Source organism: Cetorhinus maximus, chromosome 11 (assembly GCF_964194155.1).
Source record: "Cetorhinus maximus chromosome 11, sCetMax3.hap1.1, whole genome shotgun sequence".
NCBI lineage: Eukaryota > Metazoa > Chordata > Chondrichthyes > Lamniformes > Cetorhinidae > Cetorhinus > Cetorhinus maximus.
Genome location: NC_135889.1, coordinates 23622541 through 23639142, shown reverse-complemented (window position 1 = coordinate 23639142; position 16602 = coordinate 23622541). Strand labels below are relative to the sequence as shown.

The following is a 16602-nucleotide window of genomic DNA, read 5'->3' as shown; positions in this document are numbered from 1 at the left end:
TTCACTTCTACAACATCAAGTCCTGGGAGAACCTTGCTTTGGCGCAAACAAATAAAACACAGTGCAGCCTCCTTTGAAAGCAAGTGCTCGTCAGAGGAGAGAGAAAATCCAAAGAGACGAAATCCCAAGCCAGCAACTTGTCCAAAACTCAGTCATCTGCAGTATTCCGTCCTAATTGCAGCAGAACCTTGCGGGTACAGGTCAGCCTGAGCAGTCACCTACGTACCCATCGGAACCTACCAAACACCCTAGGTGATGAACATGGTCATCTTAGCCTTGAGGGACAAACGAGAATGAGTAAAAATATTGCAGCTTCATTGCCAGTTTCCTCTTTTGTAAACTAATGCAGGAATTACAGCCAGTCTGCACAGGAGTCCAGATTATTCATGTATTGTTGTATAATGTTGTACATAGTGATATTTCAGTTACAACCATGTTAAGGTGTCCAGATACCGGGGGTCTGGTGCATTTACAGTAAGTTTTCATCCCTCTGCTGAACACTGATTCCTACTCAATCACAACGACCACCATTAAAAATGAAATCAGGCGCTCACTTCCCTTATTCTGCTGTACCTACTGCTTCCACTCACTACTGGAACTTCCTATCTAACTTTCCACCGTTGCACTTGATTTACTATAATAAAAACAGAAAGTACTGGAAAAACTCAGCAGGTCTGGCAGCAGCTGCGGAGAGAAACCGAGTTTCAGATCTCCAGCATCCGCAGTATTTTACTTTTACTTGGTTTACTATGAGGTTAACAGTTAGCCCCAACTCTTTACCTTGGCTCTTGCAACCTCCAGCTTCTTGCGTCTCTCTTCATCCTCCATGATTTAGGGTATTTTGAGTGGCGGTCCCCTCGTCTAGGTGTTTGGGCCACTTCCTCTCTCCGACACACAAATTGGATGTTGCCTCTTCCCAGGGTATCTCTAATCCCCCTGCAAGGACTGCAACACCGCAACCCCCACAACTACCTTAATACACCCTCATCCCTTCTGCAAATGCACCTCGCTCCCCACTTTCAACATGGCCGCCATAACTGACAGCGCCGTGAGCCTGCCACCGCTCTTCTGGCCCCGCCCACTTCACCAATCAATCTTCCCGCCCGCACGTCCGGCCCCGCCCTGATCCCGGTCCTCCACCAATCGGTCAACGCCTAAGTGCGCTTGGCCCCGCCTTCTCTGCTTTTCCACCAGTCGTTCATCCCTGGCGCGCTTCATGGCTCCGCCTTCTCCCCGCCTCCCTCACCGCCGCAACCGTTATCCGCTTCAACCAATCGCGCGGTGCCCGACTCTCGCCGAATCAAATTTCAAACAGTCACCACACAACCGAGGCCAATTGGCCAACAATTTCAGCCAATCATATAGAGGCGTGCATAAAACCGGGAAATTCAAGTGAGCCAATAAAATCACAGCAAGGTAAACGTGGATCGTTCACAGGAACAATGATCGCGCGCGTGTGTGTGTGTACAGGTTGGCTGCTGTTTACTCGAGTGTGACCCTAAGCTCACCTCCAGCAGTGTTCTCTCCCCCACCCCCACCGGGAGCGATGTCTTTCCGCAAAGACGGCGCGCCATAAACTCAGCCCGATGGCGGGAAATCGGCTGCGCGGGCCGCTAACCGCGCAGAGCCGAAGGGTGGTTTGTACACAAAATAACCGACAGGGTTACTAACGCTTGCAGAGTTGAGACTATTCTTTTCGATGCTGCTACGAGGAACACAGGATTAAAAAATAAACAACATAGGGGCATTTCCTTTGAATACTTTCCTTTTGTTATGCATTTTGGTGAGAAGAATGAGGGGAGGTAATATAGAGACACAAGATTCTGCAAAGGTCGAAGTTGAGAAAGCTGTTTAAAAGAAAACACAATTCGGATTCTCACCTTAATTGATAGTGGAGCAGTATGCAAAAGCAAGGAGATTATCAACTTTTATAAATCATTGAACAAAAACAAAAATACCTGGAAAAACTCAGCAGGTCTCACAGCATCTGCAGAGAGGGATACTTTTTTTTTGCAAAAATATACTTTATTCATAAAATATCTTCAACCACATCCCAAACCATTTCAACAACACCATTACAAGGGTACAATCCGGTTCGACTTTAACAAAATGTATCACCAGGTGCATCAGTACAAACAATATTACAATCCTTTACAGCCTTTCATTTTGAGCTGTACAGCACGAGGGGATTTAAACAGTTCCCAGTCCCTCGGTGCACTGTGGCAGAAAGGTCTTAGACAGCGACCCTTCCCCATTGCGCCTTTGCGGCAGCTGCCCCAAGCTTTAGTGCGTCCCTCAGCACGTAGTCCTGGACTTTGAATTGTGCCAGTCCGCAACACTCGGTCGGGGACAACTCTTTGTACTGGAAGACCAACAAGTTTCGGGCAGACCAAAGCGCGTCTTTCACCGAGTTGATGATCCTCCAGCTGCAGTTGATGTTTGTCTCGGTCTGCAGAGAGGGATACAGTTGACGTTTCGAGTCTGTATGACCCTTCATCAGAACTAAGACATATAGAAATGAGATGAAATATAAGCTGGTAGAAGGGGGTGGGACAGGAGAGCTCGATAGAGGGCCAGTGATAGGTGGAGGCCAAGAAGGGACTGCCAAAGATGTCATAGACAAAAGGACAAAGGCGTGTTGACGGTGGTGATATTATCTAAAGGATGTGCTAATGGGGACATTAAGGGAAGCAAGCTAGTGGCAGATGGCCCTACTGCGGGTGGGGTGGGGTAGGGGGAAGGGATCTAAATGGGCTGAAAGGTGGAGATGAAACAATAGATCGAAATAAATTTAAAAATAGGAGAGAAAAGAAAAAAATATAGTGTAAAAAATTATAAATTATTGGAAAAAGGGGGAGTGGAAAGGGGGTGGGGATGGAGGAGAGAGTTCATGATCTGAAATTGTTGAACTCAATATTCAGTCTGGAAGGCTGCAAAGTGCCTAGTCGGAAGATGAGGTGCTGTTCCTCCAGTTTGCGTTGAGCTTCACTGGAACATTGCAGCAGGCCAAGGACAGACATGTGGACAAGGTGTGTTGAAATGGCAAGCGACAGGGAGGTCTGGGTCATGCTTGCGGACAGACCAAAGGTATTCTGCAAAGCGGTCATCCAGTCTGCGTTTGGCCTCTCCAATGTAGAGGAAGCCGCATTGGGAGCAGCGAATGCAGTAGACTAAATTGAGGGAAGTGCAAGTGAAGTGCTGCTTCACTTGAAAGGAGTGTATGGGCCCTTGGACGGTGAGGAGGGGGGAAGTAAAGGGGCAGGTGTTGCACCTTCTGCGGTTGCATGGGAAGGTGCCTTGGGAGGGGGTTGAGGTGTAGGGGGTGACGGAGGAGCGGACCGGAGTATCCCGGAGGGAACGATCCCTGCGGAAAGCTGCTGGGGGGCGTGAAGGGAAGATGTGTTTGGTAGTGGCATCATGCTGGAGTTGGCGGAAATGGCGGAGGATGATCCTTTGAACGCGGAGGCTGGTGGAGTGATAAGTGAGGACAAGGGGGACCCAATCATGGTTCTGGGAGGGAGAGGAAGGTGTGAGGGCGGATGCACGGGAGATGGGCCAGACTCGGTTGAGGGTCCTGTCAACCACCGTGGGTGGAAAACCTGGTTAAGGAAGAAGGAAGACATGTCAGAGGAACTGTTTTTGAAAGTGGCATCATCAGAATAGATGCGACGGAGGTGAAGGAACTGAGAGAATGGGATGGAGTCCTTACAGGAAGCGGGGTGTGAGGAGCTGTAGTCGAGGTAGCTGTGGGAGTCATAAATCATTGGTTAGGCTCCAACTGCAGTATGATGTCATATGAACAAGTAGAAGGAGTAGGCCATTCAGTGGGCCTGCTCCGCCATTTAATAAGATCTGGTTGATCTGTTAGTAACCTGAAATCTGCATCCCACCTATCCCCTATAACCTATCAACCCCTTGCTTACCAAGAATCTATCCACCTCTGCCTTAAAAATATTCAAAGACTCTGCTTCCACCACGTTTTGAGGAAGAGTTCCAAAGGCTGATGAACCTCTTTAAAAATTTCTCCTTTTCTCTGTTTAAAGCATCCTTATTTTTAAACAGTGACCACTAGTTCTAGATTCTCCTGCTGAGGAAACATCCTCTCCACATCCACCCTGTCAAGACCACTCAGGACCTTATATGTTTCAATCAGGTCACCTCTTTCTCTTCTAAACCTCTGCAGATACAAGCCTAGTCTGTCCAACCATTCCTCATAAGGTAAGCCTTTTCTGAACTGATTCCAATGCATTTACATCCTTCCTTAAATAAGGTAACCAATACTGTACACAGTACTCCAAATGTGGTCTCAATAGTGCCCTGTACAACTGAAGCTAATTCTATGCATCACGCTTTAGGAAATATGGTCAAGGCCTTGGAAAGGATGTATAAGAGATTGACTAGAAATGTACTAAAGACAAGGAACTTCAGTTATATTGTTCTGAGAATAATGATGCTAAAGGGGATATTTAATTGAGATGTTCAAAACTTAGAGGGGTTTTGATAGACTTGATATGAAGAAGCTGTTTACAATGGCAGTAGGCACAACAGAGGACACATATTTAGGATAACTAACAGTCAGGGTAAAGATGCAGAATTTATTTTATGCAGTCACTTATCATCTGGAATCGACTGTATGAAAGGGTAGTGAAAGCAGATTTAATGTTAAATTTCAAAAAAGGTAATGCGTGTCTACTTAAAAAGGAAAATATTGCAGCCTATTAAAAAAAAATAGGCAGTGGGACTAATCAATATCAGTAGCTTTTTCAGAGAACTAACACAGGCATGAAGGTCCAAATCACTTCCTATGCTTTATATTTCTATCATTTATTGTCCATTCATACTTCACCATGAGAAGGTGGAGCTGACTCTTATTGAACCTTTGCTGTCCATGTGAAAGTTCTCCCACAGTGCTGTTAAGGAGGTGCCTCCAGGACTGACCCAGTGACAATGAAAGAATGGTGATTGTCTGAGTTAGGATGATGTGGGACTTGAGTGATAATGTTGCCATACACCTACTAGATGGAGCTTGCAGGTTAGGGAGCCTGTAACAAGTATATACTGCAGCTTTGGTGCATTAGTTCAGCAGGGAGTCAGTGATGTAAGCCATTTGCTTCCTTTTCTCATTGAGTCATTTGTTTAAACTGTACCTGACTCTCATTTGGCAAGTATACATTCCACTTTAGAAACTTATTATTGATGTATGTGAATTCTAATTAACTTAGCTTCCACAACCTTAATGTCACTTCCAGTCATTTACTATTGAAACAGTAACGATTGTAATGTAGAAGGTATGATGGCCCAGTGCTACATGACTAGGTCCTGCAAACAGCAATATAATTTAAAAGAAAATGTGGTCATTGTTTTGTTAATTGAGGGATAAATATTGACCTGGTCATTGGGGAGAACTCCTGTGTTCCAAGGATCTTTAAAATCCACCTGAGGGGTAAAGCTGAGTTTAACATCTCATCTTAAAGATGGTACCTCCAATAATTGTCAGCCTGGTTTAAGCCTCTGAAGCACTAACGGAGTTAGAGTTGACAGTGCTGTTCCTAAGCTAAGGCCAAAACCCAATTCTTGAATAAATAGACGTCTACTTATTCAGATTTTTTGAATAAAACAAGTAATCTTCCTGTATATGCTTTATTCATTTTCTTTTCTGTAAAGTCCAAACTGTACTAAAGACAAGGAACTTTAGTTATATTGTTCTTAGAATAATGATGCTAAAGGAGATATTTAATAACAAGGAACATGTGAATTTGAGCCCACAGGCAGTCACTGATGTAAAGGGGAATGAGACAAGTAAGACAGCCCAAGATATAACACAGATGAGGCCAGGGAAGGGAAGACAAGACAGATGGAGAAATTAATTTTTTTTTAATTCATCCACGGAATGTGGGCTTCGCAGCCTGGGCCAGCATTTATTGTCCATCAGGTTGCCCTTGAGAAGGTGGTGGTGAGCTGCCATCTTGAACCACTGCAGTCCATGTGGTGTAGACACACTCTCGGTGCTGTTAGGAAAAGAGTTCCAGGATTTTGACCCAGCAACAGTGAAGGAACGGCATTATATTTCCAAATCAGGATGTGACTTGGAGGGGAACTTCCAGGCAATGGTGTTCCCATCTATCTGCTGCCCTTGTCCTTCTAGATGGTAGTGGTTGTGGGTTTGGAAGGTGATGTCTGAGGAGCCTTGGTGAATTCCTGCAGTGCATCTTGTAGATGGTACACACTGCTGCTACTGTGCGTCGGTGGTGAAGGGAGTGAATGTTTGTGGATGTGGTGCCAATCAAGTGGATTGCTTTGTCCTAGACAGTGTCCAGCTTCTTCAGTGTTGTCAGAGCTGGCATCAAATCAATTGGCATCAAATCTTGAGATGAGAGAGATTTGATTTTAAGAGAAAAGTGCGAAGACTTTGGGGTAAGCACTGTTTAGAAACGCAACACATTTGGCAGCATCCGTGGAGAGAAACAGTTAATGTTTCGAATCCAATATGACTACTCTTCAGAACTATTTAAATCATGAGTTAAATGGCCTGTGAGTTCTATAGATGATGACAGTCTGAGAAATCTCATGGCCCACGTGACCAAAGTTAAAAGGGGTCAGTGTTGTTCAATATATTAGCCAGATGCTAATGGGGAAATCTGTGGCATCGTTGCATTTAGTTTAAAAACAAGTGTTTGACACAAGTTTAGCATGTGGTGTCAAGTGTCATAATTCCACAGCCAATGCATGTGTATTTGAAACTCACATTTACTGGAACAAAGTCAATGGGCCTGTTTGAAGGTTAGGAGCTTGCAGAAGCAGAGCAAAGTTCAGAGCTGGATAAATGACAAATCTGTTTAAACAAAATTGAGGAGTGTGAGAGATGGAGAAAAGCAGAATGACATGAGAAAGAGACATGGAATTAAAAAATACACAAGTGGTGGTTCTAGTTTGGGATTGCAGCCATTTTGCACATAGTGGAGCAAGAGAATAAGCAACTGAATTTTTTCTTCATTTCTGAAGCAAAATTGGTAAAACAATTTAACTCTTGCAAGAGATGAACTTCAGAAACCAGTCGGTATCCAGTGATGTATGCAGGATGCTTGAAAAGAACAGATTCATCCATAGAATCCAATAAAATCCACACAGCAGTTTTGATATAGAATAATGAGACCAAAACTCAAATGCATAATGTTCATGATTTTTTTTTTAATACAGGCAGAAAACTCAGTTCCTCACTTAATAAGGATTTATTCCGAGTCAGTTATCTCAGGAGAAGCTGCACATCACACTTAACCACACTGTCAAAACACACAGTGCCAGCCAGAGGATCCAATTTAATACAACTAATGAACCTGTCCAATATAACATTGGGTGATTACGTGCTCCTGTTCAGTTGCTGTTACTGAATGGCAGCCAGTCATTTCAAATGAACGTAAATATAGCTTCTGTTTAAAGTTTAAAAAGTAATGCTTAAAACATTATAGAACAGAATTCCCATGCTAATTAAAGCATTCATGCACAAATTGAATCTTAGATGTACCTAACCCTTAACTGGAAAGGTACTAGAACAAATATCCAGAAACAGCTACAGTACTACAGCTTACCAACACTGAGAAAGCAGTTTAAAAATCTAATTAGGGGCCTAGATATGTCATTAGTCAATATCTTGACACATCCCTCTTGGGAAGCTTGATTATGTTCTGATAGCTTTTTTAAAACATCTTGTATTGTAGTTTCATATCAGAAGTTGCACAATTCAAAGGACCAGACAGATAAACTTTTCAGTTTCTTTCGGATTCTTCGTTCAAGAAAGTCCAACATGTGATCTGAACTTCAATTTTTCTCTCCCACCTTTCTAAAATGGGATAAATGATCTGAGAAGCACACCAAGATTGTATTTTAATTCTGAGAAGTCACAGAATCACAATATTTTTAAAAACCAGTGGACCAAATCTCCCTAATGCTTATTGCTTAAGCTGCACAACTTTTTAATCGTAGCTACAGGTTTCCTCATTCAGTCAAGTTATCCTTAAAAGGCACAGGGCACCATGCCAAAATCTTACAATTACCACCCACACCTTTTACTGGAAGAAAAACATTTTCTGGATGGTAGCACATCACCAGATGGCAATTGTGAGCATAACTTTGGCAAGAGATACAAGCGCAAAGTAAAGTTTCTGCAGCAAAAGAAAGAAATGTTTGGGAAACAGCAAGGAGTGACTTGAATAAAGTCAGATTTCAAATATTGTCTGGAGTATTGTTATAAATTACATTGTGTAATCTTAATGACTGTACAAATACTGAATCCATATTTCAAAGGATGGAACAATGGAAAGGAGAAAAACATTCAAATAGGAGCAGTGAAGCTCCACCCAACTACCATGCAGTGCGTTTTAATATACCCCAAACATGGGCTGTTGTGCTGTTTCCATCATGTGTCGGTTATATCTAGTAATATGGATAGGTGACGCTCACAAACCATTTCTTCTTCTTGACTGGCTCGGATCAACCTTTTAAACTCTTTCAGTTTGTCCGATAGCGTCATTGTTGAATAGTTCAGGCAATCAGAGTTATTCATACTGATGTCCTTACTGTGCCCATTATTAGCAACCTCCTAGGATGAGAAAAATTTAAAGCAGATTAGGTGGCTTCAGGTTTCCAATTTCAGAAATATAACAGGAGCAGAATTAAACAGCAAATCAATCAAGTTGGAAGAACAACTTGTTGCACATCAAACTACACAAAGTAGCAATAATAGGAATACTAGTAGACCTGTGGTGTGGTTGGAGTAGAAACTCGGTGCATGGGGACAACAACTTCATCAGCAGAGACCAAGGTCTGTGGGAGGTAAAGGGGGAGAGCAATTGAATCCAAAGGGCCCTCATCCAGCCAGCGATACAGTTGCTCCTCACACCTGGAAATGGCACAAACACATGAAATTATCTCTAAATGCATTACAAATTGAATGGTGCAATTATAGTTAACCTCACGCAATCTGGTAGTATGAGAAAGGCTATGTTTATTTGTGCCGCAACACTAAGGAGAGCACTTCCTGCACACGCACGGTTGCAGTCTGTCTGTGTCAACTGCTTGCATTAAAATGAGCAAGTTGGCTTGACAGAGACTAACAATAAATAGTTGCTTGTTAGTACAGAACTTGAGTATTGCTGAAAATGACGTTGTCAAAGCTTTTCATCTTGCACTCATCAAGACAGTTCACATGAATACCAAATGTAAAGGGAACAACAATTTATACTTCATGAGAAGAGAGTACTGATTGGTTGAGGCCATGGAGAATGCACCAGTTAACTGAAGACTGACAGTTAACTGACAAGCTTTGTTTAAATTCAAACTAGGCAGGTTGACTCTGGTCAAGACATTGCACCAAGGAATGAACCAGAGTCTACTTGCCAACCAATCAGTACTTTAAAAAAAAAATTCATTCATGGGATATGGGTGTCACTGGCAAGGCCAGCATTTATTGCCCATCCCTAATTGCCCTTGAGAAGATGGAGATGAGCTGCTTTCTTGAACCACTGTTGTCCGTGGTGTAGGTACACCAACAGTGCTGTAAGGGAGGGAGTTCCAGGATTTTGACCCAGCGACAGTGAAGGAGCGGCAATATAGTTCCAAGTCAGGATGGTGAGTGGCTTTGAGCGGAATTTCCAGGTGGTGGTGATCCCATGTGTGTACTGCCCTTGTCCTTCCAGATGGTAGAGGGTTTGGAAGGTGCTGCCCAAGGAGCCTTGGTAAATTTCTCATGAAGTATAAATTGTTGTTCCCTTTACATTTGGTATTCTTGCACTCATCAGGACAATTCACAAGACGGAAAACCTGTGTGTCTTTTTCATCAATACTTATAATTTCAATTTACCTATTTTTAGGTCTCTATAGTCCTTAAACAACTGCAAGTTCTTGTACTTATTCTATAATTTTCAACTGTTTCCACTGTAAAACACACTTCTGATGACTCAATAAATGAAGATATATAATCAGGAAAGTTCGGCAAATGAGATTCCCAACTTCCAACGAACCCAGAGGAGAACTGATTGTAACGTCTAGTTTAAGAACACTTTTAGATGAAAAAATAAGAAAACTCATGTGGGACTTGAGCCCATAACTCTTGGATTGAGTCCTAATAACTGATTAACCAGACTGCATAGGAACTCCTTGCACAGAGACAAAACATAAATGGAAACAGTTCACTGTCATGATTTAAATGCAGTAGATTATGGTTATGTTAACGATGTCCGTTATTGCTGTCTGCAGTTGGGGTGGGACAAGCCTATGGGCGCCTGAGCAATGTAACCTGCGGGAAAGGGATGGAGTGCAAGTCTCTTCCACAGAGAGCAGTGGAGGCTGGGTCATTGAGTTAGACATATTTTTGATAGACAAGGGGGTTGAGGGGGACAGACAGGAAAGTGGAGGAAGGCCACAAATCAAATCAGCCATGATTTTATCAAATGGCAGTACACGTTCAATGGGCCAAATGGCCTACTTCTGCTCCTATTTCTTAGGATCTCTCCTTGGCAAGCGTCTGGCAAGGGAACAGGCATTTACTGGTGCAAATGCAACTACAAGGTGTGTGGCAACTTGACAACATCTGTAAACTCAACGTGGTAGCATAAACTAGTTGGGGCCCCCACTTTCTGAGCTCTTCTGCAGACCAGAAAGGTATCAAACAGTTGAAGGTGCACTGGCAGCTGCAGTGGGAGTCAAGTGCACATGTACAAATGTTTCCTGACAACTTTCCGTTTGGCAGAATTTACAGTATTTGAAAAATTGATAAAGATGGAATTCTTTTCATATTAATATTTCTAGACCAAACCTTAACGCTGTACGCAGTAGCTAGAGGAAATCCGAAGTTTAAACTCCCAGAGTTTCCTTTTATTGAGTCAACAACAAACAATGCATTTCACACTCCTTTGCTAAATGGGGGATGAGATGCTGGAAGAGCTCACACTGCCATTCAAAAGTGTTTATTGCTTAATTTCCACCCCAAGGTCTTTCTCACTGTTGCTTTGTACCCTTATAAACCACATCATTTGCAGGAAGCATGTTCTTTATTTTCCACGTTCCTGCATTATTGTACCTCCTATTCTCCTCTCTTTCCATTTCAATTTCTGACAGCAGTCGTTCTGGTAGAAGTTCTGCTGCTGTAAAAGTACGGGTGATATCCACAGCAGAAGCACTCCTGTCTGGAAGGGTTTCTTCAGGACTGACTTTCACAGTATATGATTTACAGTCTGATCTCTGCTTAACTGAAGAGTATGCCTGCTTCTGTGACAACCTGGAAAACATGAGATGAAAATAAAATTTATGGGCATTTTGTTCTTTATTCTTTCATGGGCTGTGAGCGCCACAGCCAATGCCAGCATTTGTTGCCTATCCCGAATTGCCTTTGAACTGAGTGACTTGCTCAGCTATTTCAGAGGGCAGTAAAGGATCAACCACATTGCTGTGGGTCTGGAGTCAATAGTTGGCCAGATCAGGTAAGGATGGCAGATTTCCTTCTCTAAAGGACATTAATGAACCAGATGGTTTTTTACAACAATTGATGATAGTTTCAGTAGATACAGAGACAAGTTTTCAATTCCAGATTTTCTTCAGTGAATTTAAGTTCCACCAGCAGCAGTGGTGGGATTTTAAGCCATGTCTCCAGAGAATTAGTCTCAGCCTCCAGGTCATCAGTCCAGTGACATTAGCACAATAAATGCTGGCCTAGCCAGTGACACCAACATCCCATGAATGATTTTTTTTTTAAATTACACTACTCCGCCATCACCCCTCAGTTGAAGGGAAGATTTGCTGGATTACAACAGTAACTTTGTATTATTCAATTTAGTAAAGCTTGTTACTGAAATTTTGAGCCACGTGAACAGTATATAATGACTGATCCATTTATGAAATGTCCATTGTTTGGCCGTCATTATCCACATTGGCTCATTTCTGGTTCCTTGACAAAAGCTGGGCTCTAACTGGTATTTGGGTCATGCTGAGTAATTGTTCCAAGCACAAACTTCACTTTGCGAGTGCCTTGAACAAATAAATTCTTGGGAACAACAATAGCCCATTAAGCCCAATATGCCTACACCCCGTCTACCAAACCACCCAGAATCTGGACCACCAGTTCTCACAATACAAATGTGCAATCCCCTTACTTTAGTCTAACTCCACAACAAATATGGGCCAAGAGATAAATATTGCACAGGCAATCAGACCAGATGACACATCAACAACAGCTAGGAAATGTCAAAACATCAGAATTTTTAGCCACCCGTTATGTAAGCAATTCTATTTGATCACTTTGTCCCTCCCACAGTACTGACTGCCTCGAGCCATCAATCCTCAAAGCACTGCTTACAGGGCACAATAATAATGCTACTGGGTCCCTGTTATGGGCAGCCTCCATGACCACATGTCATCTGTTTAGTAGCCTTCACTAAATACATAATGTCTTTTAACCGCACAGAGGAGTTCAATAACTTATGTTCTCATAGTTATTAAAACGCTACAATCCATTATTGAGCAGGAATGTATCATGACCAGATTCCTGGTTTATGTGGACTCTATGTCTGATCCATTTTTATTAAATTAGATTTTTGGACATTGTTTGTGAAATAAGTGACCTTGCCTTAAATATACAAAAGGGTTACTATTCCTTATAATCATAGCCATTGGTTTAAAATTACCGAACAAGACAAATTCTATGACACTGATGACAGAGATTTCTTTAACTAGCGATTTGGGGAAGCACAATTAATAATTCTGTTTAATTTTCCATGAAAATCAAAAACCACTGAGCTTAACTGTAACTAAATCAACATAAATGTAATTTTTCTCCAGATTCCTGTTGTTGCCTGGGCAGTTCAAAAAAAGCCTCCACTGAAAATATCCTTATGCATGTCAGCTCTTCTTGCGCTGCGGTGAGGCTGTCATCTTGTGGAGGGGCCCGAGCTCTGCACTGGTCTGGCACAAACGGACACTGAAACTGGCAAGCTGCTCTACAAGTTCAAGGAATCTGTTCGCCATTCCTAACCTGCCTTCATCCAGCTCTCAATGAAGATGATGCATATGAATAAAACCCTTAAAATTCAGACACAAAGCCTCAAGGGGGCTCCATAATTTTTACTTGGCATGCCCCACCCCAACCCCTTAATTAAAACTATCACTTTCTCAAAGATGGACTAGGTAGAGTATTCATAAATTGATAATACACATACAGGTTCAACCACTGGATAGAATACACACTGCAAACTGAGAGTTTTCTATTTGTTCATATAAACAGAAAAACATCTAGTGAACAGCACTAAGAAGTGAGGTACGGTCACAGGTGGATAGCATAGGTGTGATGCCATTTCAAAAAGACAAAGGGAAAAAAAAATCACTTATGTTATCAACATGTGCAAAGCTATGGTTCTAATTTTTTTTTAAATCATGTCACATGAACTACAATCTGAACATTGCAGTTCACGTATAAGTAGCATTCAGGAAGGAAAATAGATTTTATTCAACTGTTCTGTCCCTTTACCTGTGAGAGGCTTCTTGGATTTCCATTCGGGTATTTGATCGTGCCTGTTCCCACAATGTAGGACGTTTGTATTTTTTTAGATCATCCTGGAAATAATAGACCAGGATCTGACCATCTTCACTTACCGCTTCTGAAAAATGATAACAAAAAGTATTAATGTGGAGCAGGCCAAGGCATGTACATTTAACTCCAAAAGAAGAAATTCCTCCTATTTTTATTTCGTTTTCCCATCACAAAACTTACACAAGGGGCCATATCTAAATTCCAGAGGGCAAGGGAACCAGTGAGGAAATGCCAATTCCAGGTCATTTACACTCTGAAGTCATGAGTCATTGTTCTGTTCAATGGTTTCACATCCCTCTGAGAATAACAGGAAAATAAATAAGGGTGGGGCTTTTACACAATCTGAGGCTGAAACTGGTAACCGCCTAATTATTTGCCCCAATAAAGCAGCTTGCTTTCAAATATCTGCCATTTAAATAGCCTTCAAGAAAATAGTTTAAGCTTTTTTGGTGGCCATCTGACCATAGAGATTCATAGCACAAAGGAAGGACACTGGCGTAGACTTTTTGAAAAAGCTGTTGGCCAAGTCTAACTTCCTCTTGTCCTTTCCCCATAATCTTGAAATTCCTCTTTTAAAAATATTTAATCTTTCAAAATGTTATGGGCATTGCATCCACCTGTTTATGGTAGGGTATATAATATCCAAACAATCGTCATTTAATTATGAATTCAAGCCCAGTTACCTATTTTTATCTCGTCAAAATCTCTCAATTTTGAGCACCTCTTTCAGGTCTTCTCTTAACCTTTTTTTTTTAATTCATTCACGGGTTGTGGGCTTCGCTGGCTGCCCCAACATTTATTACCCATCCCTAGTTGCCCTTGAAAAGGTGGTGGCAAGCTGCCTTCTTAAACCGCTGCAGTCCATGTGTTCCAAGTACACCCCCAGTGCTGTTAGGAAGGTCGTTCCAGGATTTTGACCCAATGACAGTGAAGGAACACCGATATATTTCCAAGTCAGGACGGTGAGTGAGTTGGAAGGGAACTTCCAGTTGGTGGTATTCCCATCTATCTACTGCCCTTATCCTTCTAGATGGTAGTGATCGTGGGGTTGGAAGGTGCTGGCGAAGGAATTTTGGTGAATTCCTGCAGTGCATCTTGTAAATGGTACATACTGCTGCTACTGTGCATCGTTGGTGGAGGGAGTGAATGTTTGTGGATGTGGTGCCAATCAAGCGGCTGCTTTGTTCTGGATGGTGCCAAGCTTCTTGAGTGTTGAGGGAGCTGCACTCATCCAGGCAAGTGAGGAGTATTGCATCATACTCCTGACGTGCCTTGTAGATGGTGGACAGGCTTTGGGGAGACAGGAGGTGAGTTACTCGTCACAGGATTCCTAGCCTCTGACCTGCCTTGTCCATTTAATGATGAGGCCCCATTTTTCCAATGTCTATTCATAACTAAAGCTCCACCATTCACGATACCATCTGTATGAATCTGTTCTGTATCCTCTCCAAGGCCATCACATCCTTTCTGAAGTACGGAATTTAAAAATTGGTGACACTGTTAATAACAACAGTCTAACCAATCACTTGCTCAGATTTGGTTTTGCTTCTTTGCTTTTGTACACGACATTGGTATCAAAACCCATGATCCCATATATTTTTTAAAGACTCAACCTCCCACTTTTAAAGATTATGTATCTGATTTCCCAAGTCTCTGCTCTTCTGCACCTTTTAAAATTTTACATTGCGTTTTCTCCTTATTCTTCCTCCCACAAGATATCTTTTTACATTTCTCTATATTATTTAAGAATATCAATGCTTTTACATTGCTTTACCTTTAATAGAGGCCAAACTATAATATGCAAATGATTTGTTCAAATCATTTTCTTGAAAAACAAATTTTCCCTACCATGTTCTCTTGAGCCTTTCGCAAACTGATTAAGTTTTGGAAACACAGGCTTTTAGCACTGCAGGGGATGCCATAAGTGCATACATCAGAGGATTGTTTACAGAATCAAGGGAAATGGGGGCTAAGGCAAGAAAGTGGAATTGATGTAAAGTTAAGCCATAATCTTATTGAACGGAGATGCAGGCTTAAAAGGCCATATGGCCTATTTCTCCTCCTATTTATGATACTCTTATGTTCTTAAAAGGATAGTTTGGGGTGGGTAGGTGTTGATGCAATAAATAAGTAGTAACAATCTGTTGCTAAAAAGGTACTAATGGGGTCCTTCATGTCTGTTTGATAAACTATTTGAAACAAATGGGTAGTTATAAAACATGAGATAAGGATTACATTCAGCAGGAAGAGAACTATGAGCCAAAATAACGCAAGACAAATGACATGTTTAACTTAGAAAAGGAAAAGAACGAAACCGAGATGTGAACATGCTTGGAGAAGCCGTCTTCATGATTTTTTATTAAATTTTTCCACAGTAAGTTTCGGATGCAGGGTGAGCTTGTGCTATTCTGTATGGTTGGTTAGTGTTCAAGATTAATGTTTTGTCAGTAATAAAGTATCAACCTTATTACCATCTTTAGTTGTCTGGATCTGTTAAAGTGGTTAAGGAATGAATTATCCAACACATTAAATTTCATCAGACAAATCTGCCTAACTACTAACCCACATGTAGTCCTGCAGTTGTTACTGTACTCTTCACAGTTAACTGTGCTCCAAGTTTTATGCTTCCACATTCAAGCCAGAGTCAAAGAGTTATACAGCACAGTAACAGGCCCTTTGGCCCATCTTGTCCGTGCTGGTCATCAAGCACCTATCTATTCTAATCCCATTTTCCAGCACTTCGCCCGTAGCCCTGTATGCTATAGCATTTCAAGTGCTCATCTAAATACTGTGAGGGTTCCTGCCTCTACCACCCCCTCAGGCAGTGTGTTCCAGATTCCAACCAGCCTCTGGGTGAAAAGATTTTTCCTCATATCCCCACTAAACTTTCTGTTCCTTACCTTAAATCTATGCCCCCTGGTTATTGACACCTCTGCTAATGGGGAAAGTTTCTTCCTATCTACCCAATCTATGCCCCTCATAATTTTGTATACCTCTATCAAGTACCCCCTCAGCCTTCTCTGCTC

General features: G+C 42.0%; 2 protein-coding genes across 11 annotated transcripts in view; both read right to left on the bottom strand.

Moving 5' to 3' along the window:
- Positions 1-1104, bottom strand: part of pcnt (pericentrin) — a 344329-nt gene extending 343225 nt beyond the window's left edge. For 7 of the 9 annotated variants that reach the window (XM_078551646.1, XM_078551643.1, XM_078551644.1 and 4 more), the window contains exon 1: positions 781-1104. In XM_078551646.1, coding sequence (XP_078407772.1) covers positions 781-828 — 48 coding nt within the window. In that variant the 5' untranslated portion in view covers positions 829-1104. The remainder of the gene's footprint in view (positions 1-780) is intronic. The other 2 variants (XM_078551651.1, XM_078551649.1) reach the window with 2 other exon arrangements.
- A 6062-nt stretch (positions 1105-7166) lies between these two features.
- Positions 7167-16602, bottom strand: part of mcm3ap (minichromosome maintenance complex component 3 associated protein) — an 84123-nt gene continuing 74687 nt past the window's right edge. Inside the window, exons 26-29 of one of the 2 annotated variants that reach the window (XM_078551641.1) lie at positions 13514-13643; positions 11075-11272; positions 8755-8896; positions 7167-8596 (exon numbers count right to left, since the gene is read on the bottom strand). In XM_078551641.1, the coding sequence (XP_078407767.1) occupies positions 8414-8596; positions 8755-8896; positions 11075-11272; positions 13514-13643 (653 nt within the window). In that variant the 3' untranslated portion in view covers positions 7167-8413. Of the gene's footprint in view, positions 8597-8754; positions 8897-11074; positions 11273-13513; positions 13644-13756; positions 13874-16602 lie in introns of those variants that run through there. The other variant, XR_013577931.1, reaches the window with a different exon arrangement.